This window comes from Ascidiella aspersa, chromosome 9, assembly GCF_963924565.1.
Source record: "Ascidiella aspersa chromosome 9, kaAscAspe10.2, whole genome shotgun sequence".
NCBI classification, from domain to species: Eukaryota; Metazoa; Chordata; class Ascidiacea; order Phlebobranchia; family Ascidiidae; genus Ascidiella; species Ascidiella aspersa.
In genome coordinates, this window is record NC_139455.1 from 3,846,968 (window position 1) to 3,862,649 (window position 15,682).

Sequence of the window (15,682 nt, forward strand, 5' to 3'; positions counted from 1 at the left end):
AGACTAAAAAAATTAGTCTGAAAGCCAAATAAAAAAACTACATTCTGTGACCATTAAAGGTTCCTGTCCATCCTTTGCTATACTTTCTTAAAAAAATGGCAAGCAATTCTAGAAATTGGGCGTATATACATATATATAAATATCCGAATGCCAGTTTAGTAAAATTTAATTGCATTTTTTAATGTTATTTATTGTTATCAGTCATTTTAAACAAAAAACTCTACATTAGTTTTGGCATTTAAGTGTTTTTAAACAAAAAACTCTACATTAGTTTTGCCATTTAAGAGTTTTTATAAAATAACACATTTACAAAATATATTGACAGTTTTCAGTTATTGTTACTGTTAAATATTCGAAGGTCAACAAAATCAATCCATTACAACCTCAAGGGATGGATAAATTTTGTTTAATACCGACAAATATATTAACTTGTCTGGCTCTTGGAACTGACTAAATTTCAGATAAGTATTAGGGTGTGTTTATTTGCATAAATTTGTAAATAATAGATTTCTGAACTAAACTAACTGAACAGACTGAATTACTGTCAAATTTTTTTAAATTTTCGTTAATGTAACAAAAATTCAAGTCAATCAAATAAAAAACTGCTTTTGACAAAACATAATAATAAAATAAATGCCACATGGTGGTAGCAGACTTGGACAATGAAAGACACACACAAACATATGTGTTTAATACAGACTTGGACAACTAAGATTTTTTTTCAATTTTTCTTAATTAGATTAGATTGCAATGAAACCTGAACACACATATGTGTGTTTACAACTAAAATCTGGCTCTTCTGAAGCTGCTTTTTGACCAACGATTACGGCTTACATATCATTAGTACACCGAAAGCCATTGCAGACTCTTCACCGAATCTGTCGATCAATGATGCAAGCAGGGCAGACTAGAAAAACAACTAGCCTGCAGTGAGGTTCAACTCACGACCTCCAGTCAGGCCGGGACCGTTACTCTACCAACTTAGATTACCATCGCTCCACCCCTTAAATTAGATTTTAAGAATTAGAATTAATTGGGATTAGAATTAGAGTTACTACGATCATGGAAACTAGAAATTAAACTAAAATCTCAATTATAATTAATCAGTTCACTATGATTTTTGGCACATTTTTTTAAGGAATATTAATTTTAAATACTAATACACCAAGATAAGCACTTTTCTGGTCTTAAATAAAAAAAGAGAATTAAAAAAAAACATTGACAAAGCAGCATTTAAGGTGATGACAAGAATTAGATTAAAATAGGATCAAAACACATGTAATCAACAAATTAGACCAGACTGACCAGAATATTGCTGTAAATTGTTGAATTAGACAATAATCATCTAGTTGTTCAAGTCTAGTGACCCATATAAAACAGAAAGCACGAACCGCAAAAGCAGTCTTCGTTTTTTGGTCGGAATCGGCTGAAGAAAATAGTTGTCATCGGCTTGGTCATCGTCCTCACAGTAGTCGCTATCCGACGACGATTCGGAACTTTCCTCTTCTGGTTCCAATTGAACGACCATCGGCATCAGCTGGCAGGTGTCCAAGTTCGGATAAGTTTGCTTCAGCTGCATATTGCAATTATTTTAGTTGACAAAGTAATTTAAGTTATGTAATTGTTTAATTTGTTTCAGTTATTTTGATTTGTTAAACACTTTTTTTTTAGTTATTATGTTACTAAAGGTGACTTAGTCAAATTGCTTCAGCTGTATTGAAATGCACCCCATCCGTCAGAAATCAGTGCAGTTCTAAGCAAAAAGGTCTACGGCAATCAGTGCATTCAAAGGATCAAAAAGTCCGACTTTTAGACTTTGAGGTCTTGGACAATGCACTAATTTGCATTAACAAATGTGCATAAGAAGATTAAGTTTAACAATACTTGACCCCACCAAACCCAAACGCTAACCAGCGCCCTAACCCAAATAATGTGCGATAATTTAATAATTATAACGCTTCAGGCCCCAATACCTCAATTTGTGATGTAAAAATCTTAAATACAATGGACGAGAAACCATCCGAGTTTGGGCTTTTTCCCCCAGCATTTAAAGAATTATTGAAATAACGCACATTATTTGGGTTAGGATTCGGGTTAGCGTTAGGGTTTAGGTGGGTCAAGTGTTATTAATCTTATCTCATATTTTTTGTTATCTTTTCTGAACTTTTAATGAATATTTTTAATTTATCTTCGCCGGGAGTTTACCTAAAGGTCCAAATCAGTGCATTGCCAGGACCTCAAGGTCTAAAAGTCTAGACTTTTCTGCCATTGGAAGCCCTGATTGTCATAGACCTTTTTGCTTAGAAATGCACTGATTTCTAACGGATCGGGTGTGAAATGTGTATGGGGCTAGGTATTCATTATTTTAATGCTAGTTTTTTAAACTACTGTACGGCCGACTATACAGATCTGAAACAGCAGCCCGCGGCATATTTTTTAAATAATCCTAAAATTAAGTAAATTATACTTCATTTGGCGAAATGTTGTCTGATTAAAAAATAAGCTAAATGTTGTTAAAATTTTAAAACTAAACAACTATTGTACAAGGCTGAGTAGAAGTTTTAATAAATATTCCCTTTATCTCATCTGCTTATTATAATAATTAGAATAAAACAATTAAGGAACCTTGGACTGATTTATGGGGTTAAGTAACAGCAATATAATTATTCGATTTGTGGCTTATTTTTCGAATGATTCTAAAATTAGTTAAATTATTCTTTATTCGGCGAAATGCTTGTCACATGCAAAACTAGCTAAATTTTGCTAAACTTTTCAAACAAACCAACTATTTCTTAAAGCTCAATAAAAATAAAATATTTATTTTATCTCAAATATTCTTACACTTCCCTGTCTTGGTCAAAGATAGTCATCAATAAGTTGATTTAAAAAAAAAAAATTTTGTCACAAAACAAGGCGTCATAAGTCTCTTATTCAAATCGAATAAAATAGAAAATAGAATTATTTTGTCCCATCTTCGTTTTATAATAATTATAAATAAAACTAGACAGGGTGTGCGGTTTTTGTATATTTTGCTAGGGGGTTATAGCGCGGTTCTACTATATTATACCAGGGGGGTATAGCGCAGTTCCACTATACTTTACCAGAGTGTTATTCCTTGGTTATTCTATATTCTTTCAACGGGTCTTATTTGTCAGTGTCCATATACTCCCAATGTTGTGCTTCCAGTTTCGGTGCTTTAGCAGGCAAAAGCGGATGTGGCCCGAAGTTGCGTGTTATAGGTTGGACATGGTGCACTTTTACAAGATTGATTGCCAGTGGATTGATTGCCAGTGGTGTTCGATTTAGTTCTTTACAGCTATCTACTCTAATCTAGCGGCATAAAACCTTCAATACAGAATTTGTTCATATCGCTTGCCTTATTCTGGCCGCGAAGCGGCTGGCTCCCTGCTGTGCTTTTTTTGTCCAGCGCGTGCAACATCCATTGTGCAAAGTGTCTCGTCTTAGTAATTAACTTATTGCTCTTACAAAACAACATATTTTACCGCCGCAAGTTTAAATAAAAAATCTGCCAGGCAGTGTACACCACTTTGTTTGCAATTTTTTTTCCTTTAAAAAATCACTTTAATTTCTATATTTTTGGTTAATTATTTTCCCCCATGGGTTAATTATTTTGAGTTGAAGGTCAAAATTTTGCTGTGAAGCAACCTATAATTTTTCTTTATAATTGAAAACTATTTAACAATGTTTTCTTTAGTTTTTTAGACACCTCTAAACACAAAAATGGCCGAATTTTAATTTTGCCCCCCTAAAATACTCCCCTATTTTCAAGAGGTAAAATGTTTATTTTAACATCAGCTTTAAATGATTCTCTAACATTTGTGAAATTTTCAGATTTTTATGTCATTTCTTTCTAGTGTAAATATATCATTGAAATTTCCTAAAGTGTTGTGCTGTTTGACCCCCCGGATAAACAGTTCAGGGCTAATGTTTAAAATTTTGTTACTTAGCATTGTATATGTCATGTATCCATCATCCATAAATATATCAGATTTTTTTTACATTTTTTCATCTCTGAAAAGTGCCCAAAACCAAAATTAACAAAAAATGACAGTTTTACCCCCCTAAAAACCACCCCTTAGAAACAACTTTGGGAGGGTATTTAACAGTTGTGAAAATTTCATGTTCCAACTATGTTTTTTTCCTTGTCAAAAGTGAGCCATAAAAAATTGACTGAAAAAAAAAAAAAAAAAAAAAAAAAAAACTACACAGAGTGTGCGGTTTTTGTATATTTTGCTAGGGGGTTAGAGCGCGGTTCTACTGTATTATACCAGGGGGGGTATAGCGCAGTTCCACTATACTTTAACAGGGTGTTATTCCTTGGTTATTCTATATTCTTTCAACGGGTCTTATTTGTCAGTGTCCATATACTCCCAATGTTTTGCTTCCAGTTTCGGTGCTTTAGCAGGCAAAAGCGGATGTGGCCCGAAGTTGCGTGTTATAGGTTGGACATGGTGCACTTTTACAAGATTGATTGCCAGTGGTCTTAATATAAATTTGGCTGCGAAGCAAACCTATAACTTGTCTTTATAATTGAAAAATATTTGACAATTTTTTCTTGCACCCCTATACGCCTCTAATTGGGGACAAAAATCAATAGCGTGATGTGTTCGATTTAGTTCTTTACAGCTATCTACTCTAATCTAGCGGCATAAAACCTTCAATACAGAATTTGTTCATATCGCTTGCCTTATTCTGGCCGCGAAGCGGCTAGCTCCCTGCTGTGCTTTTTTTGTCCAGTGCGTGCAACATCCATTGTGCAAAGTGTCTCGTCTTAGTGAATTAACTTATTGCTCTTACAAAACAACATATTTTACCGCCGCAAGTCTAAATAAAAAATCTGCCAGGCAGTGTACACCACTTTGTTTGCAATTTTTTTTCCATCAAAAAATCAATTTATTTTCTATATCTTTGGTTAATTATTTTCCCCCATGGGTTAATTATTTTGAGTTGAAGGTCAAAATTTTGCTGTGAAGCAACCTATAATTTGTCTTTATAATTGAAAACTATTTAACAATGTTTTCTTTAGTTTTTTAGACACCTCTAAACACAAAAATGGCCGAATTTTAATTTTGCCCACCTAAAATACTCCCCTATTTTCAAGAGGTAAAATATTTATTTTAACATCAGCTTTAAATGGTTCTCTAACATTTGTGAAATTTTCAGATTTTTATGTCATTTCCTTCTAGTGTAAATATATTATTGAAATTTCCTAAAGTGTTGTGCATTTTGACCCACGGATAAACAGTTCAGGGCTAATGTTTAAAATTTCGTTACTAAGCATTGTATATGTCATGTATCCATCATCCATAAATATATCAGATTTTTTTTACATTTTTTCATCTCTGAAAAGTGCCGAAAACCAAAATTAACAAAAAATGACAGTTTTACCCCCCTAAAAACCACCCCTTAGAACCTAGGCAATTTTTTTTTATATTAGAAACAACTTTGGGAGGGTATTTAACAGTTGTGAAAATTTCATGTTCCAACTATGTTTTTTTCCTTGTCAAAAGTGAGCCATAAAAAATTGACTGAAAAAAAAAAAATAATAACTAGACAGGGTGTGCGGTTTTTGTATATTTTGCTAGGGGGTTATAGCGCGGTTCTACTATATTATACCAGGGGGGTATAGCGCAGTTCCACTATACTTTACCAGAGTGTTATTCCTTGGTTATTCTATATTCTTTCAACGGGTCTTATTTGTCAGTGTCCATATACTCCCAATGTTGTGCTTCCAGTTTCGGTGCTTTAGCAGGCAAAAGCGGATGTGGCCCGAAGTTGCGTGTTATAGGTTGGACATGGTGCACTTTTACAAGATTGATTGCCAGTGGTCTTAATATAAATTTGGCTGCGAAGCAAACCTATAACTTGTCTTTATAATTGAAAAATATTTGACAATTTTTTCTTGCACCCCTATACGCCTCTAATTGGGGACAAAAATCAATAGTGTGATGTGTTCGATTTAGTTCTTTACAGCTATCTACTCTAATCTAGCGGCATAAAACCTTCAATACAGAATTTGTTCATATCGCTTGCCTTATTCTGGCCGCGAAGCGGCTGGCTCCCTGCTGTGCTTTTTTTGTCCAGCGCGTGCAACATCCATTGTGCAAAGTGTCTCGTCTTAGTAATTAACTTATTGCTCTTACAAAACAACATATTTTACCGCCGCAAGTTTAAATAAAAAATCTGCCAGGCAGTGTACACCACTTTGTTTGCAATTTTTTTTCCTTTAAAAAATCACTTTAATTTCTATATTTTTGGTTAATTATTTTCCCCCATGGGTTAATTATTTTGAGTTGAAGGTCAAAATTTTGCTGTGAAGCAACCTATAATTTTTCTTTATAATTGAAAACTATTTAACAATGTTTTCTTTAGTTTTTTAGACACCTCTAAACACAAAAATGGCCGAATTTTAATTTTGCCCCCCTAAAATACTCCCCTATTTTCAAGAGGTAAAATGTTTATTTTAACATCAGCTTTAAATGATTCTCTAACATTTGTGAAATTTTCAGATTTTTATGTCATTTCTTTCTAGTGTAAATATATCATTGAAATTTCCTAAAGTGTTGTGCTGTTTGACCCCCCGGATAAACAGTTCAGGGCTAATGTTTAAAATTTTGTTACTTAGCATTGTATATGTCATGTATCCATCATCCATAAATATATCAGATTTTTTTTACATTTTTTCATCTCTGAAAAGTGCCCAAAACCAAAATTAACAAAAAATGACAGTTTTACCCCCCTAAAAACCACCCCTTAGAAACAACTTTGGGAGGGTATTTAACAGTTGTGAAAATTTCATGTTCCAACTATGTTTTTTTCCTTGTCAAAAGTGAGCCATAAAAAATTGACTGAAAAAAAAAAAAAAAAAAAAAAAAAAAAACTACACAGAGTGTGCGGTTTTTGTATATTTTGCTAGGGGGTTAGAGCGCGGTTCTACTGTATTATACCAGGGGGGGTATAGCGCAGTTCCACTATACTTTAACAGGGTGTTATTCCTTGGTTATTCTATATTCTTTCAACGGGTCTTATTTGTCAGTGTCCATATACTCCCAATGTTTTGCTTCCAGTTTCGGTGCTTTAGCAGGCAAAAGCGGATGTGGCCCGAAGTTGCGTGTTATAGGTTGGACATGGTGCACTTTTACAAGATTGATTGCCAGTGGTCTTAATATAAATTTGGCTGCGAAGCAAACCTATAACTTGTCTTTATAATTGAAAAATATTTGACAATTTTTTCTTGCACCCCTATACGCCTCTAATTGGGGACAAAAATCAATAGCGTGATGTGTTCGATTTAGTTCTTTACAGCTATCTACTCTAATCTAGCGGCATAAAACCTTCAATACAGAATTTGTTCATATCGCTTGCCTTATTCTGGCCGCGAAGCGGCTAGCTCCCTGCTGTGCTTTTTTTGTCCAGTGCGTGCAACATCCATTGTGCAAAGTGTCTCGTCTTAGTGAATTAACTTATTGCTCTTACAAAACAACATATTTTACCGCCGCAAGTCTAAATAAAAAATCTGCCAGGCAGTGTACACCACTTTGTTTGCAATTTTTTTTCCATCAAAAAATCAATTTATTTTCTATATCTTTGGTTAATTATTTTCCCCCATGGGTTAATTATTTTGAGTTGAAGGTCAAAATTTTGCTGTGAAGCAACCTATAATTTGTCTTTATAATTGAAAACTATTTAACAATGTTTTCTTTAGTTTTTTAGACACCTCTAAACACAAAAATGGCCGAATTTTAATTTTGCCCACCTAAAATACTCCCCTATTTTCAAGAGGTAAAATATTTATTTTAACATCAGCTTTAAATGGTTCTCTAACATTTGTGAAATTTTCAGATTTTTATGTCATTTCCTTCTAGTGTAAATATATTATTGAAATTTCCTAAAGTGTTGTGCATTTTGACCCACGGATAAACAGTTCAGGGCTAATGTTTAAAATTTCGTTACTAAGCATTGTATATGTCATGTATCCATCATCCATAAATATATCAGATTTTTTTTACATTTTTTCATCTCTGAAAAGTGCCGAAAACCAAAATTAACAAAAAATGACAGTTTTACCCCCCTAAAAACCACCCCTTAGAACCTAGGCAATTTTTTTTTATATTAGAAACAACTTTGGGAGGGTATTTAACAGTTGTGAAAATTTCATGTTCCAACTATGTTTTTTTCCTTGTCAAAAGTGAGCCATAAAAAATTGACTGAAAAAAAAAAAATAATAACTAGACAGGGTGTGCGGTTTTTGTATATTTTGCTAGGGGGTTATAGCGCGGTTCTACTATATTATACCAGGGGGGTATAGCGCAGTTCCACTATACTTTACCAGAGTGTTATTCCTTGGTTATTCTATATTCTTTCAACGGGTCTTATTTGTCAGTGTCCATATACTCCCAATGTTGTGCTTCCAGTTTCGGTGCTTTAGCAGGCAAAAGCGGATGTGGCCCGAAGTTGCGTGTTATAGGTTGGACATGGTGCACTTTTACAAGATTGATTGCCAGTGGTCTTAATATAAATTTGGCTGCGAAGCAAACCTATAACTTGTCTTTATAATTGAAAAATATTTGACAATTTTTTCTTGCACCCCTATACGCCTCTAATTGGGGACAAAAATCAATAGTGTGATGTGTTCGATTTAGTTCTTTACAGCTATCTACTCTAATCTAGCGGCATAAAACCTTCAATACAGAATTTGTTCATATCGCTTGCCTTATTCTGGCCGCGAAGCGGCTGGCTCCCTGCTGTGCTTTTTTTGTCCAGCGCGTGCAACATCCATTGTGCAAAGTGTCTCGTCTTAGTAATTAACTTATTGCTCTTACAAAACAACATATTTTACCGCCGCAAGTTTAAATAAAAAATCTGCCAGGCAGTGTACACCACTTTGTTTGCAATTTTTTTTCCTTTAAAAAATCACTTTAATTTCTATATTTTTGGTTAATTATTTTCCCCCATGGGTTAATTATTTTGAGTTGAAGGTCAAAATTTTGCTGTGAAGCAACCTATAATTTTTCTTTATAATTGAAAACTATTTAACAATGTTTTCTTTAGTTTTTTAGACACCTCTAAACACAAAAATGGCCGAATTTTAATTTTGCCCCCCTAAAATACTCCCCTATTTTCAAGAGGTAAAATGTTTATTTTAACATCAGCTTTAAATGATTCTCTAACATTTGTGAAATTTTCAGATTTTTATGTCATTTCTTTCTAGTGTAAATATATCATTGAAATTTCCTAAAGTGTTGTGCTGTTTGACCCCCCGGATAAACAGTTCAGGGCTAATGTTTAAAATTTTGTTACTTAGCATTGTATATGTCATGTATCCATCATCCATAAATATATCAGATTTTTTTTACATTTTTTCATCTCTGAAAAGTGCCCAAAACCAAAATTAACAAAAAATGACAGTTTTACCCCCCTAAAAACCACCCCTTAGAACCTAGGCAATTTTTTTTTATATTAGAAACAACTTTGGGAGGGTATTTAACAGTTGTGAAAATTTCATGTTCCAACTATGTTTTTTTCCTTGTCAAAAGTGAGCCATAAAAATTGACTGAAAAAAAAAAAAAAAAAAAAAAATAATTCGGACAAAAACAACATGTGTCCAAAAAAAAATTTTTTTTTTCGGGCCACATAATAATTATTGCCCCTAGACTGGTCTAAAGTTATTAAACTACTGGTAAAGATGGATGTCTTTCATGGGTGAACTGAAATGGTTAAGAACCCTGATATAAACTAGTGATATGCAGCCTATTCATTAGGGCTGCCACATTTTCAGCCAAAAATCCCAAACATATTTAATTTTGCTGATTTTTAACAACAAATACAAAAATTGTAAAAAAATTCTCCTACTCAAAGTGAGTTTAAATTTACTGGCTTTCTTCACAAAGGAACAAAACCTTGTTGAACACTCAGTGACAGGCAGTTTTAGTCTGTTAGATTGTCATTCTTAAATTTAAAACATTAGACTAACCAAATAAGTTGATCAATTAGGGTTTTCTATAGGTATGTTTATTATATGCAATATGCATATGTGCGCTTTTTGCCATAAGTGGAGTTTGTATGACTTTTGAGGCTTTAACACTTTTGTGTGAAAAGTTTATACTGAAAAATGAATATTAATGTCTAACTTCAAGGGAATATATAATGGATATCATTTTTCTGGCAACAATACTATAAAAGTGATGTCAAAGTCACAATTATACTGACACAATGACTAAACAAAAAAATGTCAAAAGGACAAATAAAAGGGTTATTTGTTTTCAAGTATTATATTGATTTGAAGTACTTTCAGCTCTATTTCATTGCACAATGTTGTGTTCAGCCAAGCGTCTTTGTTGACTGGCAGTTAGAAACCACAATGCTAGTCTTAGGCTTCCTTTATAGGAGTGGCAACATAGTACTTTAATGATAACAATAAAGTTTAATGATAACAATAAAACATTTGTAGTTTTTGCTTAAATATTTAAAGGTTTAAACAAAAAATATACATAGCAGTAAACCGGTTTAATAAAAATATAGTCCCAATTCTATGTATTCACAGTGACTGCATTTCATCGCGATTAATAGTTTGACAAACAACTGATAATAGGAATTTAAAGACCCACTTTACAATGCTGGATTCCTACATCAAATTTAATGCACCATATGGATATGTAGTATTTTTTGTAAGCATAATAAAAGGCACAACTTAGAACTTGCTTACAGAATATGAGTCAGTATCTGAAAAACTGGTGGGTAGGAATTATAATTGCAGTGATAAGATAAAGTCTTAAATCAACACAATAAATGCTTTGACAAAAAAAAACATAATAATTTAATTATATGCTAACATTTGAAATTTGTTTATGTTTTTAAATTCTTTTACGACAAAACCCCCCATTTTGGATTTCTGTTATACTTAGGTTGTGTATAGTTTACACAATGCATTAAGTTTGAACACAAAAATCAATTAAAATATATAAATTTGTGACCACTGTAGAAAAAACAAAAGGGCATATGTCATCTAAAAACTTTCAGTTTAAAAGTAAAGTTGTTCTCTAGATCAGGAAGTGAAATTAGGTCACTTATTGTTTCACCAGAGATGTTACTTACAAAGGAAATTTGGAATGATGTAAGCTTGCAGTAGTGCTTGCTATTTGGATTGCACTAAAATCCAAAGTATATATGCATATGTATTAGTACTTCTTTTAGAAATGTGGCCACATTTTTTCAATACATTTAAATATTTAGAATAAATTAACTGAATTTTCACATGAAGTTTTTTTTATAAGGCCCTTACATTGTTTGCTTTGTTCCTATGACAGCACTCTTTTTTATTTAAATTTACCCTGCATAAACTTCAAGGTTTTCACCTTAAACAATTTCTTGTGGCTACTGTACAACTTTCAATTTACCTGTTTAAGTTTCATGCTTATTCGTTGTTGACGACCCTGTTCTCTTGCCATGGTCTTTCTTCGTTGCATAATGGTCTTTCTGTGCTGCTTTAAGCTCATTTCTTTCACATGATTATGACTTAATGACATTCCTAGAAAAAGATTACAAACTTTTAAGAGAACAATATTGATTTCAACCATAAAATAATTAGTAAATGCTGCTGTCTAAAACATGCCTCGTTTTTGGATATATTAGTTTTTATGATAAAGACTGGACAGATATAGCAAACAAATAAGTATTAAAAAAATAAAGAAAGAGAAAAATGATTATGTTGGAAATAAATAAAAGATTTATCTAAATCGCTCATGCAGGGCTGCCAGAAAATTTTAAGAAAAAAATTAACATTTATATACTTTTTAGAGAAAATTTGTGGGTTTTTAAAGAGCTAAAATAAATAGCTCAACATTTTTTTAATATTATTCAAAAATAAAATCAGTAAAAATGTCACGATCAACCCAATTAAAACATTTAAATGGATTTTTTAAAGGCACTTGTCAACACATAACTTAGCTGGACCTAAAATAAATTCAAAGACTGTATAAAGACTTTTGGAAAAACATGCGATTTGTCTTTTCTATACGTCAATTAATTTAAAGACATTAAAAGGTTGACAGACTTTGTGTAACCCTCCTTACAAGAGCTACCTATCTAAGTATGGGCTTTGATATTCTTTTAAGGATAAAACAACAGACTTAATTATATTAAGTGATTAAAATTTTATTAAAGCAAAAACAGGTTTCATATGACCAACAACTTTTTGTGCATACGCAAATTTGTTTAACCCTGATCATTGAATCAAATTATATGTAAATATGGTGAAACTACACATCGAAAAAATAACAGGTTTTGTTTTTTTATGGTAATTTTACCATATCTACATTCATTTCAAATCGTCTTAAAGCGTGCATAAAAATGTGCTTTACAATCCACATTTTAGTTTAAAAAACATGAAAAACAAGTGAACTACAAACCTAATGTAGATCCACCCTGACTTGGTACAGTTATAAAGCTTTGGCGCCTGGAGAAGTAAAAGACTGTGACACCAGAAAAAGACACCATTTTTGTACTTTCACTGCTGGTTGACGATTTCCTTCGTTTACAATTGGGATCGCCGATACAAAGACCTTGAATTTTATCACAAAAAATAACTGTTATAAAATATATAGCTCGGTAAAACCAGACTTAACTATTCTGCTTGTGGTAACAAGTTTTTGAGTTCAACAGAGATTTATAATTAAACAACAAAAAAAAAATGAAAAAAATGTTGGAACCAAGTTTAATTCTGGCTCACAGTTTTGTAAAAAAGAATTTATTTTAATCAATAATTTTTTTGGGTTAAACACCTAGAATAGATAAAACTTACTGCTTCTCAATCGCTTTCTGTCAACCTTTGCTGTAACACTTCCCTTTTCTGTGGTGGCATTGCCTGAAATAAAATGTGCAAATCATTATGTGTGCACTTTTTTCTTTTTAACCAACAGCAGTTATAAATAGATGACATGCAAGTAATTAAAGGACATCTAGCATTGGTCCAACATTAAGCCTGATTCTATCAATCATCAGTGCTGCTGATTTAAGACATAACAACACCATAAATCCTACCACTTGTCGACTGGCTTTGTTGATCCTGATCATCCAGAGATGCCACACCAGAATCTAAAGATAGCTCTTCAGACGAGGTGGGCGAAGGGTCGTTAAATTCATCGTCAGACTTTAAAAGCGCCTCGGACGAAAGCAACTTGATTTCAACCGTTGGCAGATGCTTGGCAATATGCTCAAGGCAGACTTTTTTCAAACTGCTTGGCATTTTGGGACTTGAAGTCAAGTGTGGTGTGCTGGTGTTTTGACTGTTTGAATGGTTCTCAAAACTTGGAAAATTTGTGGCAACATTTGGTTTATAATTGCCATTTGAATCACAATCAATATTTTTTCTAGTCGAGTCTTTTTCAAAAGTAGAAGGTCTTGAAGGTGAATCAATGCACTCTAGTAAAACACGTTCAAGTACAATGCTACTCTCTTTAAGTTTGTTTAAATCTGAGGTAGTACAAACTGAATGGTCATCTTTTAGAATATTTTTTTCGTCTCCTTGATTACCATTATTCGTCATTGACACAATTTCATTGTTTGTCTTATCAAAGCAGCGAGTAGTACTGTTTACTGTAAGACTTTCTTGTTGGCACAATTTTGAGCTTGTCGAAGACACATAATTGTTGAATTTAGTTGTAGTTCCATTGCCAGAAGCACAAGCGTCAGAATTTGAACCCTCACATTGTAAACATGAAGATTCATTTTCTTTGGTTGTGCTTAAACTGCCGGAAAGTAGACAGAGGGAAAGCTGTTTTAGAGATGAATCTTCAATGTTTTCCATCTCCAATAAATTAAACATATGATAAAAAAAAAATTTAAATGAGGCCCACCATCAGACAGAGTACTACAATATGCCAAAGTGATCAGTTTAACCTACTACCTGTAATACAAAAAACAAGCACAATGTTTAAAGTAATTAACACCTTTTACGAAGCAGCATGTAACACAAGAGTAATTTGGTATATACAGCTAGGCTAGCCATTTATTATTCCCCTAATTAAGTTCAAAAGTTTATCAGCTGATGCAATGCATACGTTTTGCTTGGGGTCAAGCCACACCCAACCCCAATTACAAACTTTTGGACTGCAAGGCACTGCCATTTAAATGCGTGGTAAATTACTAAAAAAAGCTAAAATACATGACAAAGGGCAAAAGCATATATACAAACAGCTATTAGAACTTAATTAATACCGACTGTTAATTTATCTAGCTGGACTCTATATAAAAAAAACAAAGCGTCATAGGAAAAGGCCAATATTTAAAGACTATAAGATAAGCGTAGAAAACCAAAGAACCGTACATTACTGGCTACAAAACGCGAAGTTAACTGACTGGCGTGCCAAGCATTCCTTTCAACAAGGGGCCCTTTAAACAACGCCATCCAATCCAATCAGTCTGTCCAGTTTTAAAGGCCAGTCGTTAGTCGTTACAGCAGCGCGCATCGAAAACCGGCCTTCGCTACGCCAGCTCTCTTTGTTAATGACGTCAGGCCTGGTTGGTCACACAAAAAACGTAAGCGCGCGAGAAGAAAGCATTGTGACGTCGGTCGCATAGATGCGTCACGTAAGTTTTGCCATCCCACGCGAAATGCAAAGTGTCATCGGAAGGCCACACGTAACGTGCCTATATTTAATGCGTACGCGTATACAATATTTATGCGCCGGTTCTAATAAACAGTTTGTGCGCTACAGCAAAGGTCATACTAAATAGTTAATTATAAGGTTTTAATTACATAGAGCTCGTTTTACTGTTGCTGGGTTAAAATGTAACCTCTCTTTATAACAGCTTGACTCAGCTGCCCAAACTGGTGTTTCCGATAATTGATGCTTCAAAAGGCTTGTTAAGCAAAACTTAACCGAATTAGATATACCGTAGTTGGACAATTAAAAAGGTTGATTGAAATACGGTACCATGTTTATTAGGCCTACTCTGTTTATTAGGCTTTGGCGTATTGTGTTATAAAGTATCTGTGTGTGTGTAATGGATTAAACTTAAACTACAACAAGGGCAACAAAGAGTTTATTTCTTATGTTGGTGTTAAGTAGACCTTGATAACTGCCAAACCTTCACCTTTCATGCTATAGTCCAGTGTTTCCCAACCTTTTTTATACTAGTGCCCCCTTGGGCTCAATATTATTTCATATCGCCCCCCTCATCTTGCTTTACAGTAAAGTATCATATTAATCGTTGTCTAACATCATATTGACTTCACATTGGTTTCGATAAGCTGTCAGTCTTATTTTAGGTTGTCTATTTTAGGCAGTCTTATTTTAGGTTGCATAGTTTGTCTTCACTATGCTAGGAATTTATAGATACATTAATTCACCAGGTTATGTCATTACCCAAAATTCAAATTTCTGCACCAATACTTTAAATCAGGGGTCGGCAACCTTTTCTTGTCACGGACACTAATCAAACTCATAAAGGTCTCTGTGGGCCGCACAAAATGTTAACTAAGAATTGTGTTATTGGAATGTTAGAACAACTGTGAATCAGGCGGACCTCCGATTTTTTTCATCCAAAAGACATCCGATTCCGATTTTTTCGTCCAAAGACAGCATGAAAACGTAAACAAACTGGACGCAGAAAGATCATTGGCGCGAAGCGCGAAAAATTTTTGCCCGTACTAAGTTAAAAT

At 33.4% G+C, this 15,682-nt stretch overlaps 1 protein-coding gene across 1 annotated transcript in view; it reads right to left on the bottom strand.

Moving 5' to 3' along the window:
- LOC146131949 (uncharacterized) overlaps positions 1–13,910 on the bottom strand; it is a 22,108-nt gene extending 8,198 nt beyond the window's left edge. The window contains exons 1-5 of the mRNA XM_083396530.1: positions 13,060–13,910; positions 12,821–12,883; positions 12,429–12,581; positions 11,418–11,548; positions 1,392–1,573 (exon numbers count right to left, since the gene is read on the bottom strand). Of these exons, the coding sequence (XP_083252656.1) occupies positions 1,392–1,573; positions 11,418–11,548; positions 12,429–12,581; positions 12,821–12,883; positions 13,060–13,843 (1,313 nt within the window). The 5' untranslated portion in view covers positions 13,844–13,910. The remainder of the gene's footprint in view (positions 1–1,391; positions 1,574–11,417; positions 11,549–12,428; positions 12,582–12,820; positions 12,884–13,059) is intronic.
- Between the last annotated feature and the right edge of the window lie 1,772 nt (positions 13,911–15,682).